Source organism: Mandrillus leucophaeus, unplaced genomic scaffold (genome assembly GCF_000951045.1).
Source record: "Mandrillus leucophaeus isolate KB7577 unplaced genomic scaffold, Mleu.le_1.0 Scaffold617, whole genome shotgun sequence".
In the NCBI taxonomy this organism is placed as follows: Eukaryota; Metazoa; Chordata; class Mammalia; order Primates; family Cercopithecidae; genus Mandrillus; species Mandrillus leucophaeus.
The window spans coordinates 543315-560407 of record NW_012106664.1 but is presented as its reverse complement, the minus strand read 5'-3'; the positions used below and the strand labels follow the sequence as shown (position 1 = coordinate 560407).

Below are 17093 nucleotides of genomic sequence, written 5' to 3'. Positions count from 1 at the left end.
AGCTGTTTTCCAAATTTCACTTGGTTCCTGACTCTGTCTCAAAAAAAAAAAAAAAAAAAAGAAACAAGTTATAATCCTGGCATATAGTATGCACTCTCTTTCTCTCCAAAGAGTATTGGGAAGTTAGTCACCCTACCTGATGGAGGGGCCTAAAAGAAAAAAACTTATTCCCTAACCAAAGTGGAAGAGAAATAACCAGTCGATTTCTCTATGAGCAGAGTAACAACAGATGCACTATTCCTTACCAAAAAAAATTTATATATATATACACACACACACACACACACACACACATATATATATATAAAACCAACACTTGTGAAACCACCACCCAACTTAATAAAACACCATCAATAACGTTGAAACTATGTACCTCTCCATCACATCACCTTGCCTTCTCCCCTTTTCCCTCTATTAATTGCTAATAAGATTTTTGCATTTATCATTTTCATGTGCTTCACAGTTTCTTTTTAAGAGTGCAATATTCAAATTCCTCTTCATGGTCTACAACATACCATCAACAGGAGGTCAACAGGGTATATACAACGTAGATGCTCAAGACTCAATGTGTATTGACAGGAATAGCAATACAACCCAGTTTATACATAATTACCTAAAGTTTTTAAGTAGTATAGCTGCAATTTATATTTCATTTTAATTAAAAATCACCATAAATATGATGCAAACAACTGAGCCAATCACTGGGGCCCTGGTTGTCAGCAGCATTACCCCTGGAGGGCAGTTTTTTCTCTGCGATAATATTCTTCGCTTTGCTCCCAGTCGGTGTTATTCAGTTTATTATTTTTTAGTGGCCTAAAAGCTTTGCTCCTCTTACTAACTCAGCAGCCAAGAGCAAGTTCTATCTTCAGAATCTGGGTGATATTTTGAGAAAATAAAACTATTTCTTCTCAACAAGCCTGTGCATATGAACAGTCAGGGACTGATTTTCTGGTTTACGGATTATCAAAAACCCTTTGCTCCTTTTTCCTTGCTTTTGGCCATTTCACTGCTCATTAGTATTGCCACTGAAGAGTGGACAGGAGAAATAAAAAGAAAAAAATCAAAGCAGCCAGTTTTGCTATTTATTAACTGTTTATTAGCCACAACATGAACTGTTGTGGAGAAAAATAGAAGCATTGGCCAGTTAGTTTGTGAACAATCTGTTATGTTCAGTTTTCAATGTTTTTCCTGTTTTCAATCACATCTATATAATTAAAAGTCTATATAAATATATTTTCCTAATAATAGTTATGCCACTTGTAAAGAAACTTTATTTTACTTCTGCCGTAGGGCAAGCTTTTTCCGTCATGGTCAAATGTCATAAATGTCAAATGTCATGAATGTCAAATGTCATAAAACTATCATTTTCACTGATGTTTTATACATACAGCAGTGAGGATAGATTAGTAATATGAAAGAACAGTGTACTATTAACTTTGAAAGTGAGAGTAAAAAAGGCAATTTAATTTTTCTCTACCCAAGAAATCATGCTTAATGGAATATCTGATGTACGGTATTAAATTTAGAAAAGATCTCATTAGCTTAATTAATTACAAAATAACCAAATCTTAATGCCTCCTCCTTCATTACTTAAGCTTGCATGAGAACTACTGACATCTATTTAAAAAAAATAAAAGAATTAAAAAATAATTCTTCCTTAGATTTGAAATTGGCATGATTGTATTTACTTTGTAGCCTATAGCTACAATATGGTGAACCATCAGAAAGCTGAGAAATGAGATTTCTACTACAAAGACCATTTGTATGTGATAACTTCCTGATCCCATTTATATGTCTTTTTCCAAAATATATGCTTTTATGGCACATTTAGGCTACCACAAAAAATGGCATTTATTGAATTATCACAATCTCCAGTGCCATAGTAGACCACAGTCATTCAGCTGGGAGTTCTGAATTGTTCTACCTTCAGCTTCCTAATGTTATAATATTTTCTCAGAAGGCAGATACTCCTGAAAGTTCTAAGGATACGAAACTTGTCTTTTGTCAATGAGCTGTATTCCTATAACAACATAATAGGTCTAAAAAACATCTGGTGAAACACCCAAAAATGTCACATGTTATGGTTTCATGTAACCCTAAATCAATATGTTCTGCAAATGGAACATGAGATGTGAGTCATAATTTCTCAGCTTGTAATTAATGGATTATAGAAAATGTCCAAAACTCACCATGATTACAACACGAGAGAAGAGCAGTCCCGCTTACATTTGTGGATGAAGCATCACCCACATTAATAAGGTGTTACAAATTGAAAAACAATTTAAGAAGAAATGTATAATGGTTCTCACATAGGCCATGCTTCCACTGGGCTATGCTGAGAGTTGTTGGTATATCTAAAAAGAAAATTCAGTGGTTTCCTGTTATTTCCATTCACAGAAGCAGCAAAGGAGATCTGGATTCTGAGTAGCAAGATAGCAACTGCCACTAAATCACCAACACAATTTTGTCTGTGGTCAGACTGCAGAGATTATCAGAAGGAGGAATCAGTCTTCTGGATTTGAATTCACTTTAAGCATCATGCAACAGAACAACAGGACGGGTTCTCTTTTTTTTTTTTTTTTTGAGTTGGAGTTTCACTCTTATCACCCAGGCTGGAGTGCAATGGCACAATCTCAGCTCACTGCAACCTCCACCTCCCAGGTTCAAGCAATTCTCCTACCTCAGCCCCTAAGTAGCTGGGATTACAGGCACACAGCACCATGCCCAGACAACTTTTATATTTTTAGTAGAGATGGGGTTTCACCCTGTTGATCAGGCTGGTGTTGAACTTTTGACCTCAGGTGATCCACCCGCCTCAGCCTCCCGAAGTGTTGGGATTACAGGTGTGAGCCACCGCGTGTAGCCAGGACTAGTTCTCTTGTCTCACCACAGCTACTAAGATATTATCTGGTCTTTGGATTTTAAGATATTAAGCCAATCAATAATATGACATTTTAATGATGTTGAAGTTACATATAGTAAACACTTCAGCAGTGTTAGGGTTTCACTCCAACTTAAGTTTCAATTTAAGTCCACGTAGCATTTCCTTCAAATGATATTTCACCACCCCAAGAGGCTATGAACTAGTAAATAGAAAATATCTTTCAATGTTCTGTATTTCATTAATTAAGTTCCTGGGCTCCAGTCAGAAAACAATTTGCTTTTTTTGTCAGTCATTGCTATTCTCAAACTGTAAGACTCCTATCTTCTCATCGTTCAAATATCCCATATTTACATATCAATTAACAGATGTATCAGAGCAGAAACAACCATGTGACATCCATATCACATTGTTTCCGCAAGATGAAATTTTTTTATAGAGGACATAACAATTATAACAACAAAGAACACAAAAAATATTATTCATCTGCTATTAGCATGCTTATTTTAGTACAGATATTATTATTTCAGGTGCAAAATCAAAATACACAACTTATGGGTATATTAATACTAATGAAAGAACTAAGATTCATATTCAAAAGGCTGAAATCTGAGGTTACTAAATTTAGAACATTTCCTTTCCTCATGTCCACCTATGACTGAAAATCTAGCACCCATTGTTTAGCGCAAAGTAAAAGATCCATAAAAGGAAATATTTAAATGTGTCACAGAAATCGTATGAATACAATATGCCTAATGAATTTATTGTATCTATTTAATTTTTATGCTGCAATGATAAACTTTGCCCTGTAATTACTACAGGTTGAGTATCCTTTATCTGAAACGCGTGGGTCATGAAATGTTTTGGATTTCAGAATTTTTTCAGATTTTGGAATAGTTGCATATCAATAACGAGATAGCTTGGGGATGGGACTACATGTAAACATTAAGTTCATTTATGCTTCATATATACCTTATACACAAAGCCAGAAGGTAAGGTAATTTCATAAAACTTTTTTCTATAATTTTGTGCATCCATCTCATGAGGTAGGTCATGTGTGGAATTTTCCATTTGTGGGTATCATGTCAGTGTTGAAAAGTGTCAAATGTTGGGGCATTTGGATTTCAGATTTTTGGATTAGGGATCCTCAACACATATGTCCTTTTTGTCCCCGTACACATTAAAAACTTTAAAACTGTTTTTCCAAAGTGATGTTTTAAGCAAATCAAATTCATAACAGAATTTACTCAGAGGAAATTTATAATGGATTTAAATTCGTCTATTATAACAAAATAATTTTATGCATTTTAATACCACTAACAGAATGAAATATTGTGTGTTCCTGGAATTAGTACATTACTAAATGACTAAATATTTATGACATTTGTAATGTTATAGCAATATTATGTAAAATGTAATCTGCTCTTAAGTTTAGATAAAAAATTTCTATGATATTTGAATGGCAATCTGGGAAACTAAATGAAATCTAAACTCTAAACTTCTCTCTCAGGTTAATTTCAGTATGTTTGGCCTGGTGTCACTTGATTCACATCACAAAAAAAAAGAAAAAGAAAAAGAAAAAGACAACAAAAACAGCTTTCCTTACTATTTGAATGTTTTCTATCCAAACTCGGAAATCATATAAGTTGAAAGAAAAAGGTGTATCAATTTTAAATCATTTTACTGATACATCTCTTATGACTGAATATTTAGAAAATTATCATATATATACCAATGCCCAGCTGTAAAAGGAAATCCTTCCCTTTACCTAATATTCCCTTCCTTACCACTTTCTTATGACAAAACTCATAGAATTCCTCATATCCTATTAAATCTTCGGGTTCTCTACAATCAGTATTTTATCACTTATAGTCCACTATAAGCACTTCCTTTGAAGTAATCTTTGTACTTCAACATTTCAACATTTTCAAGCCCAGAAATCAAATCTCCATTTTCATACATACAATTTAACAGGGTTTCTCACTTCTCCTTCTAGAATTACTTTTCTCACATGGCTTCCAGAATACCATGTACTCCTGGTTTTCCTCCTGTCTCACAGGCTACTCATATTTCTCTTTTCCTGCATCCCTTGCTCTCCTTGGACTCAAACTTTTGGAATGCTAAATGACATAGTCTTGGAACTCTTCTATCTCTGCATGTCTTCCTCTCTGTTCCTTTATTTTTATTTATGTATTTTATTATTATTTTCAGTCTTTTAATTTTATTATTCCCTAAGTTATTGGGGTATTAGTGCTATTTGGTTACATGAGTAAGTTTCTTTAGGGGAGATTCATGAGAACCTGGTGCACTCATCACCAAAGCAATATACACTGCACCATATTTGTTGTTTTTTATCCCCACCAACCCTTCTTCGCAAGTCCCAAAAGTCCATTGAATCATTCTTACGCCTTTGTGTCCTCATAGCTTAGCTCCCACGTATCAGTGAGAACATACACTGTTTGATTTTCCATTCCTGAATTATTTCACTTAGAATAATAGTTTCTAATCTCATCCAGGTCATTGCAAATGCTGTTAATTCATTCTCTTTTATGGCTGAGTAGTATTCCATCATATATATTCTCATGTATATATATATACACCAGAGTTTCTTTATTCACTCATTGATTGATAGGCATTTGGGTTGGTTCAACGATTTTGCTATTGTTAATTGTGCTGCTATAAACATGCATGTGCAAGTATCTTTTTTGAATAATGTCTTCTTTTCCTCTGGGTAGATATCTAGTAGTCGGGTTGCTGCATTAAATAGTAGTTCTACTTTTGGTTCTTTAAGAAATCTCCACACTGTTTTCCATAGCAGCTGTGCTAGGTTACATTCCCACCAGCAGTGTAGAAGTGCTCCCTGATTGCCACATCCTTGCCAACATCTACTGTTTTTTGATTCTTTGATTATGGCCATTCTCACAGGAGTCTATATTGACAATGATATATTCCCCGAATATACAGCTCAAATCCCAAACTCACCTCTAAATTTCAGGATCATATAATAAACTTCCAATTTAAACTCTCAAGTTTGATGTCTAACAGAAATACAAAATTTAATAAATGCACATTTTGATTTGTACCCTAAATTTGCTTATGCCCCCATATTCCGAATATTAGTAGTAACACATTTACCCCATGTATTTGGGTAAAATACCTTGGAAGCCTCTTTACTTTCTCTGGATCTCTCCTACCTGACTCATCTATCAGAAAATCCTGTTTTTCTTATCTTCACATTATGTCCACAATCTGACAACTGTACATTTAGCTAAGTTACCACCTTGATCCAATTTGCTATTGTCAATTTGTACTTCTTCTCTATCCAGTGCACTTAAGCAAAGAATGTTATCTTTCTAAAATACAAACTATTTCATATCACACATTTTACCTTAACCCAAAATACTTAGAAGATTTAAATCCCTTACCATGACCTGTAAGTCCCTACAGAATCTTCCCCAGTGCCCTCTCAGACCCCATTTACTTCCATTTCCTGCTATTCTCACTGAGTTATACTCCAATTGGCTTTAAAGATATTTCTTAAGTAAACTAAGCAGATTTTCGTAGTGTCTTATCTCACGGCCATCATTCTTGCTATATCCTCTGACTGAATTATTCTTCATCAGATATCCACATGGTTCACATCCTTTCTTTAGATCAAGTCTCTATTCCAATGAAAACGTACTTTGTCACCCTTCATTCCCTCATTTTACTTCATAGCATTTATCAGTATTTGACATCACATCATATATTTTCTTATCTGGTTGTCTCTTCCATGAGAATGTAAGTTCCTTATATACAAAAACATAGCTTGCTGGTTCAACATTTTAATTTTAGAGACCAAAAGCAATGCTTCATACAGAGTAGATTCAGAATAAAATGTTTGCTGAATAAAAGAAAATTCTCCCAATTAGCACACATACTACATGTCGGTAGCAATGCTTATATTACCATACAGTTTCAGAAATATTAATTTCTAGAATTATAATGACTTTATTAAGGAAGCAAATACCTTATTTAAGCTTACTTAGGATAGATCAGGTACTCTGAGCAATAAAATGAGATTCTTTTTTTAAATGGTACTTTTAATTATTTTAAAGAAAAACATAAGCAAATTGCTATTGTTATATAATTTATTACCTAATGTTTTTCATTTTAAAAATCTGTTAATAAGGAACGTGACTACAGAGTGATTTAAGAACATTTAAGACCATAAGTAGGTATTTAGTGCTTAGCTTCTGGTGTTCACTTGGCTTCCCTCTATTTACTCAAGAAGCTTTCGGGGGGTCAATCCAGCCTCAGCTTCACATTGATGACTACTTGGTGAACAACAGGAGGATAAAACATGAAAACCTGAAGCAGGAGTCCAGTGTAGTGAAGAACTTTGAATTGGTTGCTTTCTTTATAGTCTACTTTTTGTTTGTAGTGATATGAAGCATATGTTAATATTCCTGATGTACTCCCAGTTTGCAAATTCTAAAGGCCAGTGTCCCTCCAGTTAGTGTTAATAAACACTAATTTTGCAGTGTTCTATAGGAGTAATGCTGTAGGTAATACCTTGATACTAATAATAGACAAAGTGAAAACAAAATCGAAAACAAAAAACTAATCTAGCTCTCTCAATCAGATACTCGTTATCTAGAATATCTGATGAAGAAATATACATAATTCTTGTTTGCAACAAAACATCTTCAATTTAAAGAGTTCTTAATTTGAGTAATTAAGATTTTATGTTCCTTATTTCCTCTTGTATTTCCTTTTTTGAAGTTCACTCTCAGGCAGCTATTAATTATCACCACACTTGACTGTATCTCTTCTCCCAATTCCTTTCTGTTACTCCTTAAATATAGCAATTTTTCTCCATTTAGTTTATATAGTCTTAGAGATTAAATGAACATTAGTCTAAATCTTATTTTAGGGTTAATAAAAATGAAGACTAAAGAATTAAATAACTTTCCAATATATTCAATTAGCTATTTATAAATTGAGATTTAGTCCAAAACTTTCTAAATTCTAATCCAGAATACTTTTTTTATTATACCTTAACATTGCCCAAGTGTTTGTCAAATTCTCTTAAATATGTGTTCACATCAATATGCTAAAATTCACCAATTTAAATGACGTGAATCCATAGGTGTTCTAATAATCAGTTCCAGAACTGTCTTAGTATTTTTTCTTATCTTTTAGATAACTGTCTAATCATTTAATTTTACTCTGAGTTGTTAATAATACATTATTCCAACTAATAATTAATGAATTTTGGTACAGGGCAAAATCTAACATAAGACAAACTGTTCATTCACTTATTTAACCTAGTCTTGCATTCTCTGATAATGTGAGTTTGCCAATGTTAAAACGAAATTATCGGATTAAAAGTTGCCCTAAATTTCATCCTCCATTATTCTTATAATGAAATACACCAGAAAGAAAATTGTGCCTTTTTACAAAACAAATAAATTACTATGTGAGCATAGTCACGAGTTTTACACGGACAAATAAACCCTATAATTGTGGTACTTGTAGTGATAGTAGTGGTGGAGGTGGAACTATGCAAGGAATCGATACAATGCATACAATTAACCAGGCAAAAATTATCTGAAAACATGTATGGTCATTCATAAAACTCAATGGCTGGTATTATTTTTAGATATATTTGTGTCCATGTATTTTTTTTTCCACAACTCTATTTTTACATGTTTTGTCTCACAAACAACAATCAGTTTGAAACCTCAAGTATCCCACAGGTGAGCAGAGCTACCACAGTTAGAAGCTGCTTAACAAACTACTTTATTCGCCAATGTGTGTTTACTCCAGCAGTGTTAAACACACTTGCATCCTTCCTGGTGTCTTAGATTTTATTCATAGAGAATAAGTATTAGGTTAAGAAGATATTTCTCCTGTATTTTAAATACGAGAAAAAAATTGTATCACTATGTCTAGCAATCTAAATTGTTTAGAGGGTATCAAGTGTGTTGGTATGTCCTAGCATTAAATTCTTACAAGAATAAGAGACAGGGATAATATTTATTTTTCTAGTTTGAAAATAAAAACTACCTATATCTTACAGCATCACAAAACTCATTAAAATTACTTTTTTCCTGAGAATTTTAAAAATATTTCATGTGGTTTTCAAGTAATAATAATAATAATAAAAACAGCTCAGAATGCAGTGACACCTAATGGCAAAGATATCTTTATAAACCATAAATGTATTTTCTAATAAACATTATACTATAGTAATACTTTCTAAGTATTGCTACTTTACTCACCAATATGCTGTCTATAATCTAAAATAGACAAATAGACTGTCTATAATCTAAAACATCATGATGATCCAATAGAAATGTGAATATCTTACTTTTTAAAATAAAGTAATATACATAGGTGAAGAAAAAAAACTTCTAGATTAAAAAGTGTGGTTTTAAAATTGCAATGACCCTTTAAGATAAAATTTTCATATGATAAAATCAGCCTAAGATATCAGAATGGAATAAAGTGTAGCTTCCATTGCTCCTAACCATTTCAACTGACTTTTATTTTTGAATAAATCAAAAGTTAATCACCTTGATTTTTATTCATATTTGTCTTACAATTTATAACAGATATTTAGTGGATGTACATTTCACCTGGAGTAGAAAGCAAAGGCCCTTAGTGTAATGGCTTATTAGTCATGTCATAGTTGATATCTTTGATTAATAACAACATTGTCTAACTTAATACACACTTGAATTGTGCTTCAAATAACTGTATTAATGATACAGAGAAGAATAGTAAAGCCAAGTCCCTTAGTACTTTCTAGAAGTTTACACAGTTACCACAAACTTCAGGAACAAACGACTACTAAAAGTAGGAAAAGGATAAGATATCATTGAGACATCTTACACAATCCAAAAAATCCTTGAGGAGTCCCGGGGGTTATCATTAACCAATGCAAATCATGTAGCCAACTGAAAAAAAAAAAATTGGTAGAACAACAGCACATCTTCTGGGAAAGCTTTTACATTCTATAATTGACAAAATAATCCTTAGTGCAGAAGTAAGAATAACTGGTATTTTACATTTACAATCTATTATTGTTTTTAATGTGTTGACACCTTTTATTTACCCGATTTTGTACTTTAATTTGAACATTCTCATAATAAAAGTATTCCGTGGATTGTCTTGTGTTTCTCAAACATAATATCACTGTTGATTATGATTTCAGACTATAAAGTATCATCTGTTTATGAGAAAAACATGAATAAATGCATCTTTCCTACTCCATGTTGACATAAGGTATTTTACTATGACTGATAACAATAAAAATATGCTAGTGATTTGTGTAATATATGAATAAGTACACTGTTTGAGTGTTCCCTTGTAGAGATATATAACTGAGGATAGCTAATTTACAATCAGTTCTGTGAGCACAGGAACCAGACAAAGAAAGGAGCATATATTAAACTGTTAAAGCATGAGATCTTCCATAGTTGATATGAAGCAAAACACAAACTGTGCAGTTGACTGGAAATGCCACCTAATCCCTGCTTAATTAAAGCAGTGCTCTAAACTCCTGTTGTGTTTAGGGAGTAAAGAGTGTGGGACGACTGCTGTATGAAGAAAATAGCAGTCAGCGTGGCTAATCTCAAAGACTTTGGAGCTTTCTAGCTACATAAATCAGAGCGACTTCTGAATAGCTTCATAAAACAGAATATCATTGCCATTCTACTCACGACTTTTTGGTTCTTCCTACAGCATGCAGATCATTAGGAAACTTCTAAGCAATCAAGTAATGTGCGTCTGATGAAATTACTCAATCAATGCATAGGCTCAAAGTAGAAGCATAATTCAAAATTGCATAGTTTTTATATGTCAAAAGACCTTTCTTTTATTGGGGCAAAGAAGATCACAATGGAAGTGATTCATTTTTAAATACTATATGGTTGTGTATCTACGTGTGGATGTGTATTATAAAATATACGTAATTATTAATTATTTTAAAATATTATTTGATTGAAACTCAAAGTAATTATAAAATTGTGCATTTTTGACTGAAATAAATACATTTTCATTTCAATCACTATGGTTTAACCATTATATCTCATCACTGTAGTGAATCAATAAGTTTAACAAAACATATTAGAGTTTAAAATGTGTAATTGACCTTATTAAACTACTGGCATGAGGTAAAAACCGAAGAGAAAGAGAAAGAAGGAGATTATTTTCATGTATATACAATTTGGTTCAATACCAAAATAATTCAGTATATAAAAAGCCTCTTAGAGCAGTGTCTTTTTATCTTTCCAGTTTGCCTGAACTACATAGTGCAGCTACTTTCTGCGTGAACACATCACTTGAGGCTGGGAAAACCTTTCATTTCTGCATATCTCCTTCCATCGCTAGAGTGAAATACCCCTTCCCTCCAGTTTCATCACATTCATTCCTTCAGTCCTGAGCTAATACATTTCCCCGTAGACATATTTCTCACGTTAAATATTTAAATGAAGGCAATCACCTCCTAAAGAAAATTAATTCTTTTCCTATTCAACCAAGTAAGTAAACTAATCCAGTTCATGCTAACTGGTGCTTTACAATTTTAATATGGACGCTCGGTTTTGAATTTACTATACTTTTGCTGAGAGTAGGGGTGGAGGTATTGAATTACACACATACTACCCGTGATCATTTTTTTATTTTTTTATTTAGGAGTTAATGTTTTTCAATATATTATAAAAGATAAAGATTTTGAAACAATTTGCTAGCCCCATGACAATATTAGATAGTCTATACAACAGCTTAGTATCTCACCTAATGTACTAATTGTATTCAAGTCAAATTAATTGTCTCAGAGGTAACTATATCTGCTAGTAGGATATACACATTTAATGCATACAACCAACCTTCTAAATTTGTACACAGCTACTTTTTTTTAATGTGATTATAAATAAGTAAGCCAAATCACTCTGACAGACAACAGTATACAAAACGAAAAACACAACAGTTTTGTTCTATTTTGAAACAGATGTCCAGACTGCATTGAAAAATAGTATTTAACAGTAAGGGATAGCAAAAGCTGTAGGTATTTGTAAATAATGTATTTATCGTGCAGACCACAGAATAAGCGATTAAAAAAAGCATTTTTCCACAGGCTTTCCCTCCTGAGAGATGAGGAACCTACATCAGAAATCCCTAATCATACAATGAGTATAAAGGTATTATGATTATATATTTGCATTCCTGCTCCAATCATTTACTACTGGATATAAACGTATGCCATTTCTTTAAAAGGAGCATAGTTCATTTCTGAACTCTATCAGAATATTGCTGAACCACTCAATGAGATCATAATTTCTTGCTGAAAAGTTCTGAATCTGCAGGCACTGTTAGCCACCAGGCAAAACGGGATCCAGCAGGCAAGCTATTAGTGCTTGATTTACTTAATGCACAAATGCTAGGTTATCTGAATCCTGACCTCATTACCCCTTGCACAGACAGACAGTTCTACTGATATAAATGATAGAGAATGGCAGACATGTTTACAAAGACAGCGTCTGAGACCAAGAGAGGGAGCCCCCTGGAGCTGAGAGGCTGGCCACTGTGGGCGCGCACACCAGACAGAAATCCCTCGCTTGGGCGGGCACAATCGCCACCTGCGGCAGGTTCCCCTACCAGGAGTGTGTGTACGTGTGTGTATGTGTATGTGTGTTGCGCGGTGGAGAAGCAGGGGTACAGAAAGGGGAGAAGCTGTGACCCATCTGTCGCCTCAATTTGCAGAACACCAAGCCATGCGTACAGATAAAAGTCCTGTGCCCAGAAAAATTTCCCCAAAGGAACCTCTCTGCAGCCCAGCAAAGAAATCTTGCTGACTCGGGAAGCGAATTTCCGAAAAAGAACTCGTCGCATTAACGGAGAAAAGGCTGCAAGAGCCTGTCGCCGCTCAGCTCTCACGGATTAGCAAGTGAGAAGAGTTGGTGCCTGAAGCTGCGAGCGCTGTGCATGATAATGACGCGCAGCCCCCCGCCCGCCCCCGCTCGCCACGGCCAGTCCCGGCCAGTCTGGTTGCCAATAGGTGGGGCCACTAGCATCTCAGAGCCGGCTCGGCAGTCCTTCTCAGAGTCGGGGCCCGCATTAGTCCTGGCGCCTTCGCTGTCTGCCTTGCGCGGCTACTCGGAGTTGACTACTAGGCAAGGCGAGGCGAGGCGAGGGAAGGCGGATATCTACTAGGCAGACCCTGGGAGCGGCCTGCGCGCATTCGTTTCCCCGCTTTTCCCAAGCGCCCCGGGGCCAGTTTCGCCGCCGCGCCAGGCCCGGGGAGCGTGTCCGAGGAGGCGAGGCACGCGACTCCCAGTCCTTGGCGACACTGCCGCCAGCCCCTCCCGCCACCATCTCAAAGACTCCACGCGAGGATCATAAAGCCAAGAGGACGTCAGAAGAGAGGGTGGCTGGGGGCGCATCCGGCACCCCGTCACCATCGCACTAAGCTGCGGCGAACTCAGCCGGCTCACGTTGCAAAACCACCTGTTCGATCCGAAGGGAGCGCCCCCTACCCGCACCCCCTGCCCCCGGCCCAGTTCTCTTCATCTCACAGGTGACATCTCCTCTGCTCCCCCAAAGATAAATTTTTAAATGGAGCAAATGTACATCCGGGAAAAAATATGGAAGAGTCAATTAAACTCCCTTTCCCCACACACTTAGAATCCCCCTGCACTTCCCCGCACACACTCACACTCAGGTCAACTCGAGACCCCCACGCACCCAGCCACATTCCACGAATCACCGCGAAACAACAGCACAAGTCAGTCGAGGTTCGAGCATCCACATCCTTTCAGAAAACTGAGCAAGTGTGAGGGAAGGGTAGCGGGAAGGGGCAATGAACTGAAGCCACCTCAACAAGACACACAGAGGGCGGAGAGGGGGAAAGCAAAGGGGAAACATTTGAGAACTGAAACGGTGAAAGTAACCACGAGCTGCACCAACCCTTTCTTACCGATGTGAATGATCGAATCTGCATTCGCTGAGTCCCAGGTTCGAGACCACCAGATGGACAAAACCAAGAGCAAGGGGAAAACTTCCATCTCCTCTTATGCCGATTCTCTTGGAGGATGGATGTTCTTCCAATTTTTCTTTTCTTTTCTTTTCTTTTCCAAACAGTCCAAAGAGTTTGAGGTCACGGTGGAGTTTAGCGCAGCGTTTTCTTTTTTTTTTTTTCTAAATTCCTATTGCCAGAGCAAAGCCTTTTATCGTCGCCGAGAAAGGCAGAAGGGAATGACAGAAAGAGCCCAGCCTGAGGAAACCTCCTTCGCAAAGCCGTGTCACTTGGAGGGGAATTTTGGCATCGCCAGAGTTGTTTGCAGTTTGGCTTTTGAAAAATATATCCAGCCTCGACTGCTCTTGGGCAGCGGGAGAGGCTGGAGCTCAGATCAGACCCATCGCTGCGCGGGGGCCGCGGGTCTCAGGTCCCAGCTCCGCAGCAACTTCCAACACCCCCTTCACGCCGGATGTGCCCCCTTCCCTTCACCCTCCCGAACCAAAGAAGACCCCAGCCCCCGCCCCTACAGCCCGCAGAGAATCACTGGTCTTCGCTGCCAGAATCTAAGTGGAAAGGAAAGATTAGGAGATTCCAAGCGGAGCAGCCAGATTCCACCAGGGAGGGGGGAAAAAGCCCTCTCCAAGAGGGGTAGAAAAAGTGAACTTCAAGGTAATGCAGATAGTAATGCAGAGAAAATTCCCTTTCTGCGTGAGGCGCGGAACGCAGCTTGGCGAGGCGGGCCCGGGGAGCCGGTTTGCTGGGGCGCGGTGGCGGGGGAGTTGCGCCGGGCGCGAGCAGCGGGGCCGGGCCAGAGGAGGGAAGCCGCCGCGGGTTGCAGGATGCTTTTGGAGCGGTTCGCCTGGCGGGATGCAGGAAGCAAGGAGCGAGCCTGGCAGCTTCAGCACCAGCCAGCCCCACGTTGCCTAGAAATGGATCACCTAGGAGAAAGAGCGAGCCTGCGAGAGAGCGGTGCTGTCAGGCGGAGAGAGGGGGAAACCAAGAGAGGAAGAGCTTCTCTCTAATAACCACCTCCTCCCCCTATCTGCAATACAAGGGAGAAACAAAATAGTGCTCTCATTTCCCATGGAATCTTCAACCGGGACTGAGAAAAAGGCAGGACTGTAAGAGAAAAGACATTGAAGCTTTTTTTTTTTTTCTTGTTTCTTTCTTTTACGAGGTTAAATGCAACCTAAAAAAGCCACCCCACTTATTTAACCTTGCTAGTCTCTAACAGGTATCAGACTTTTTTCTAGTCTTTGCCTGGAATTAGTCACACTGGTTTAAAACAAATTAGGGACACCTGGTCACTTAGGGAAATAGAGACCTAGAAAGCTTTTAATGAGATTTCAATTATAAAGTTATAAAAAGGAGAGAACGTGCTAATTACCTTTTATACAATGATTTTTTTTTCTGTCTCCAGTGTATTTTTTAGGCAATCAGGATAGAGAAAGGTTCCTGAAATCCTTTCTATTGATAGAAATTCTTCTCTATCAGAATAGAAAAGATCTTGAAATTAAAAAAAAAAGAATAATTAAATAAAACAGAAAAAATGTTTCAGTTAAACAATTGGTCAAAATATTTCATTGAGTAGCTTAATAACCTATGTAGATAAATTCCGAATGAGGAAGTTGGGTGCTCTCTTCCATGGAAAAAGCTGAGGAAGTCCTGAATGACAGCCTCTCAGTCTCCAGTGAAAGGATTTTCTGCAAGCTTATTCCTTAAGATAAAATCCTGATCATTGTGAATTCTTTTCTTACAATGATTGACTTAAATCAATCTGGCCTTATTGCAAACTGGAGATTTGTTAACACAGTCGAGGTCAGGTATTAATGTCATAATATTGTTTCAATTATAATTGGAATTCTTTAGGAATGTTGGACGTGTGAATGTCAAACTCATTTCACAACCTTTCAAAGCCTTACCTCCAAGTTTGGCAAACCTCTTTTCTTCTTGTTCCCTGACTTGAACCCTTCTCTCTAGTCTTCTGAATTGGGTTACTATTTTTCCAGACACAGTTGTACATTCTGACTTCCGGCTGTTTTCATTCATCTTCTACACTTTTTCCTGAACACTCCAGAAAATGTTTTGCTGCCATATTTTTACTTATGTTAATATTTCTTCTTGGAAAGCACACTCTCAGTTTGTCCTCCCAGCCACTCTCCTTCACTATCTCAAGAGTTAGTTCAAATTATTTTTGCCCATGAAGTGGTGTCCAGTCCTTTAATGTGGAATAAATCCATCTATCTTCTATACTGTCATAACACACTCTATTTTGTACTAGAGTTAGACAGGACTACTACTAAATTAGATCATAAATGCCTTGACAGTGAAAACCAAAGCTTATTCACATTTTATTCAACACAGCATTTTACAGAGAACCCCTTTGTTGATTTGAATTTCATCACTTTCTTCTGAATCTGGAACAAACCAGTGCTTCCAAGAAGCATTTACTGATTACTCTCAATTTTGATCATTCACTTATCTTTTGTTTCCATTAGTAGGCATTGACTCAATATTGATTATATTAATGGTGTTAATGTCACTCTACTTTATAAGGGTTTTGATGCAGTTCCATAGATTATACTTTACTTATTCAGACAATGAATTGAAAGAAGGTATTCACTCCCCATAGCTTGCTTCAAATATTATTTACATTGACGTTCTAAAAATTGATGTCATTATGTAGTCTATCAAGAAAAATTACAATATAACCATTTAACATGGAAAGAACACCATGGTATCTTAGAATAAGATAACCAGGAAGAACTTCAGAGCATTAACTAGTCCAGTCCTGGCTTAATGAGTATCTGTCCTGAAGAAAGTCAAATATTGTATAGTCATATTCATAATGTTTCCCCTCTCGGAAATCTGTTTTAGTGTACTATGAGCAAAGCATTTTCATTATTTCCTAATCCTCCAGTTTAGTAGTTTTCAAATGTAGATTCACTTTGAAATAATCTGGGAAGCTTTTTAAAATGATCACTTAAGGTTAATTTAATCAGAATCTCTGGAGTTTGTGACACAGCCTGTAATATATTCTATAGCCTCTATAGAGGGCTCTGCTATGCAGCCATAGTTCAGAATCACTGTTCTAATACTCAGACATTTAAATGAGTCTGGGTGACACATCACAAAAAGCCCGTAAGGTAAAATGACCACTCCTGCCAATCAGAAGAAACAGTAGAATCATGAGTTTTGCCTTTCCAA

At 36.7% G+C, this 17093-nt stretch overlaps 2 protein-coding genes across 2 annotated transcripts in view; one reads left to right on the top strand and one right to left on the bottom strand.

Annotated features, from left to right (window-relative positions):
- LOC105553917 (glutamate receptor ionotropic, delta-2-like) overlaps window positions 1–14210 on the bottom strand; it is a gene marked incomplete at its 3' end in the record, with an annotated part of 1194618 nt that extends 1180408 nt beyond the window's left edge. Inside the window, exon 1 of the mRNA XM_012000105.1 lies at window positions 13845–14210. Within this exon, the coding sequence (XP_011855495.1) occupies window positions 13845–13932 (88 nt within the window). The remainder of the gene's footprint in view (window positions 1–13844) is intronic.
- The window catches only part of LOC105553915, an 8624-nt gene continuing 5604 nt past the window's right edge, over window positions 14074–17093 (top strand). The window contains exon 1 of the mRNA XM_012000104.1: window positions 14074–14555. Coding sequence (XP_011855494.1) covers window positions 14123–14555 — 433 coding nt within the window. The 5' untranslated portion in view covers window positions 14074–14122. The remainder of the gene's footprint in view (window positions 14556–17093) is intronic.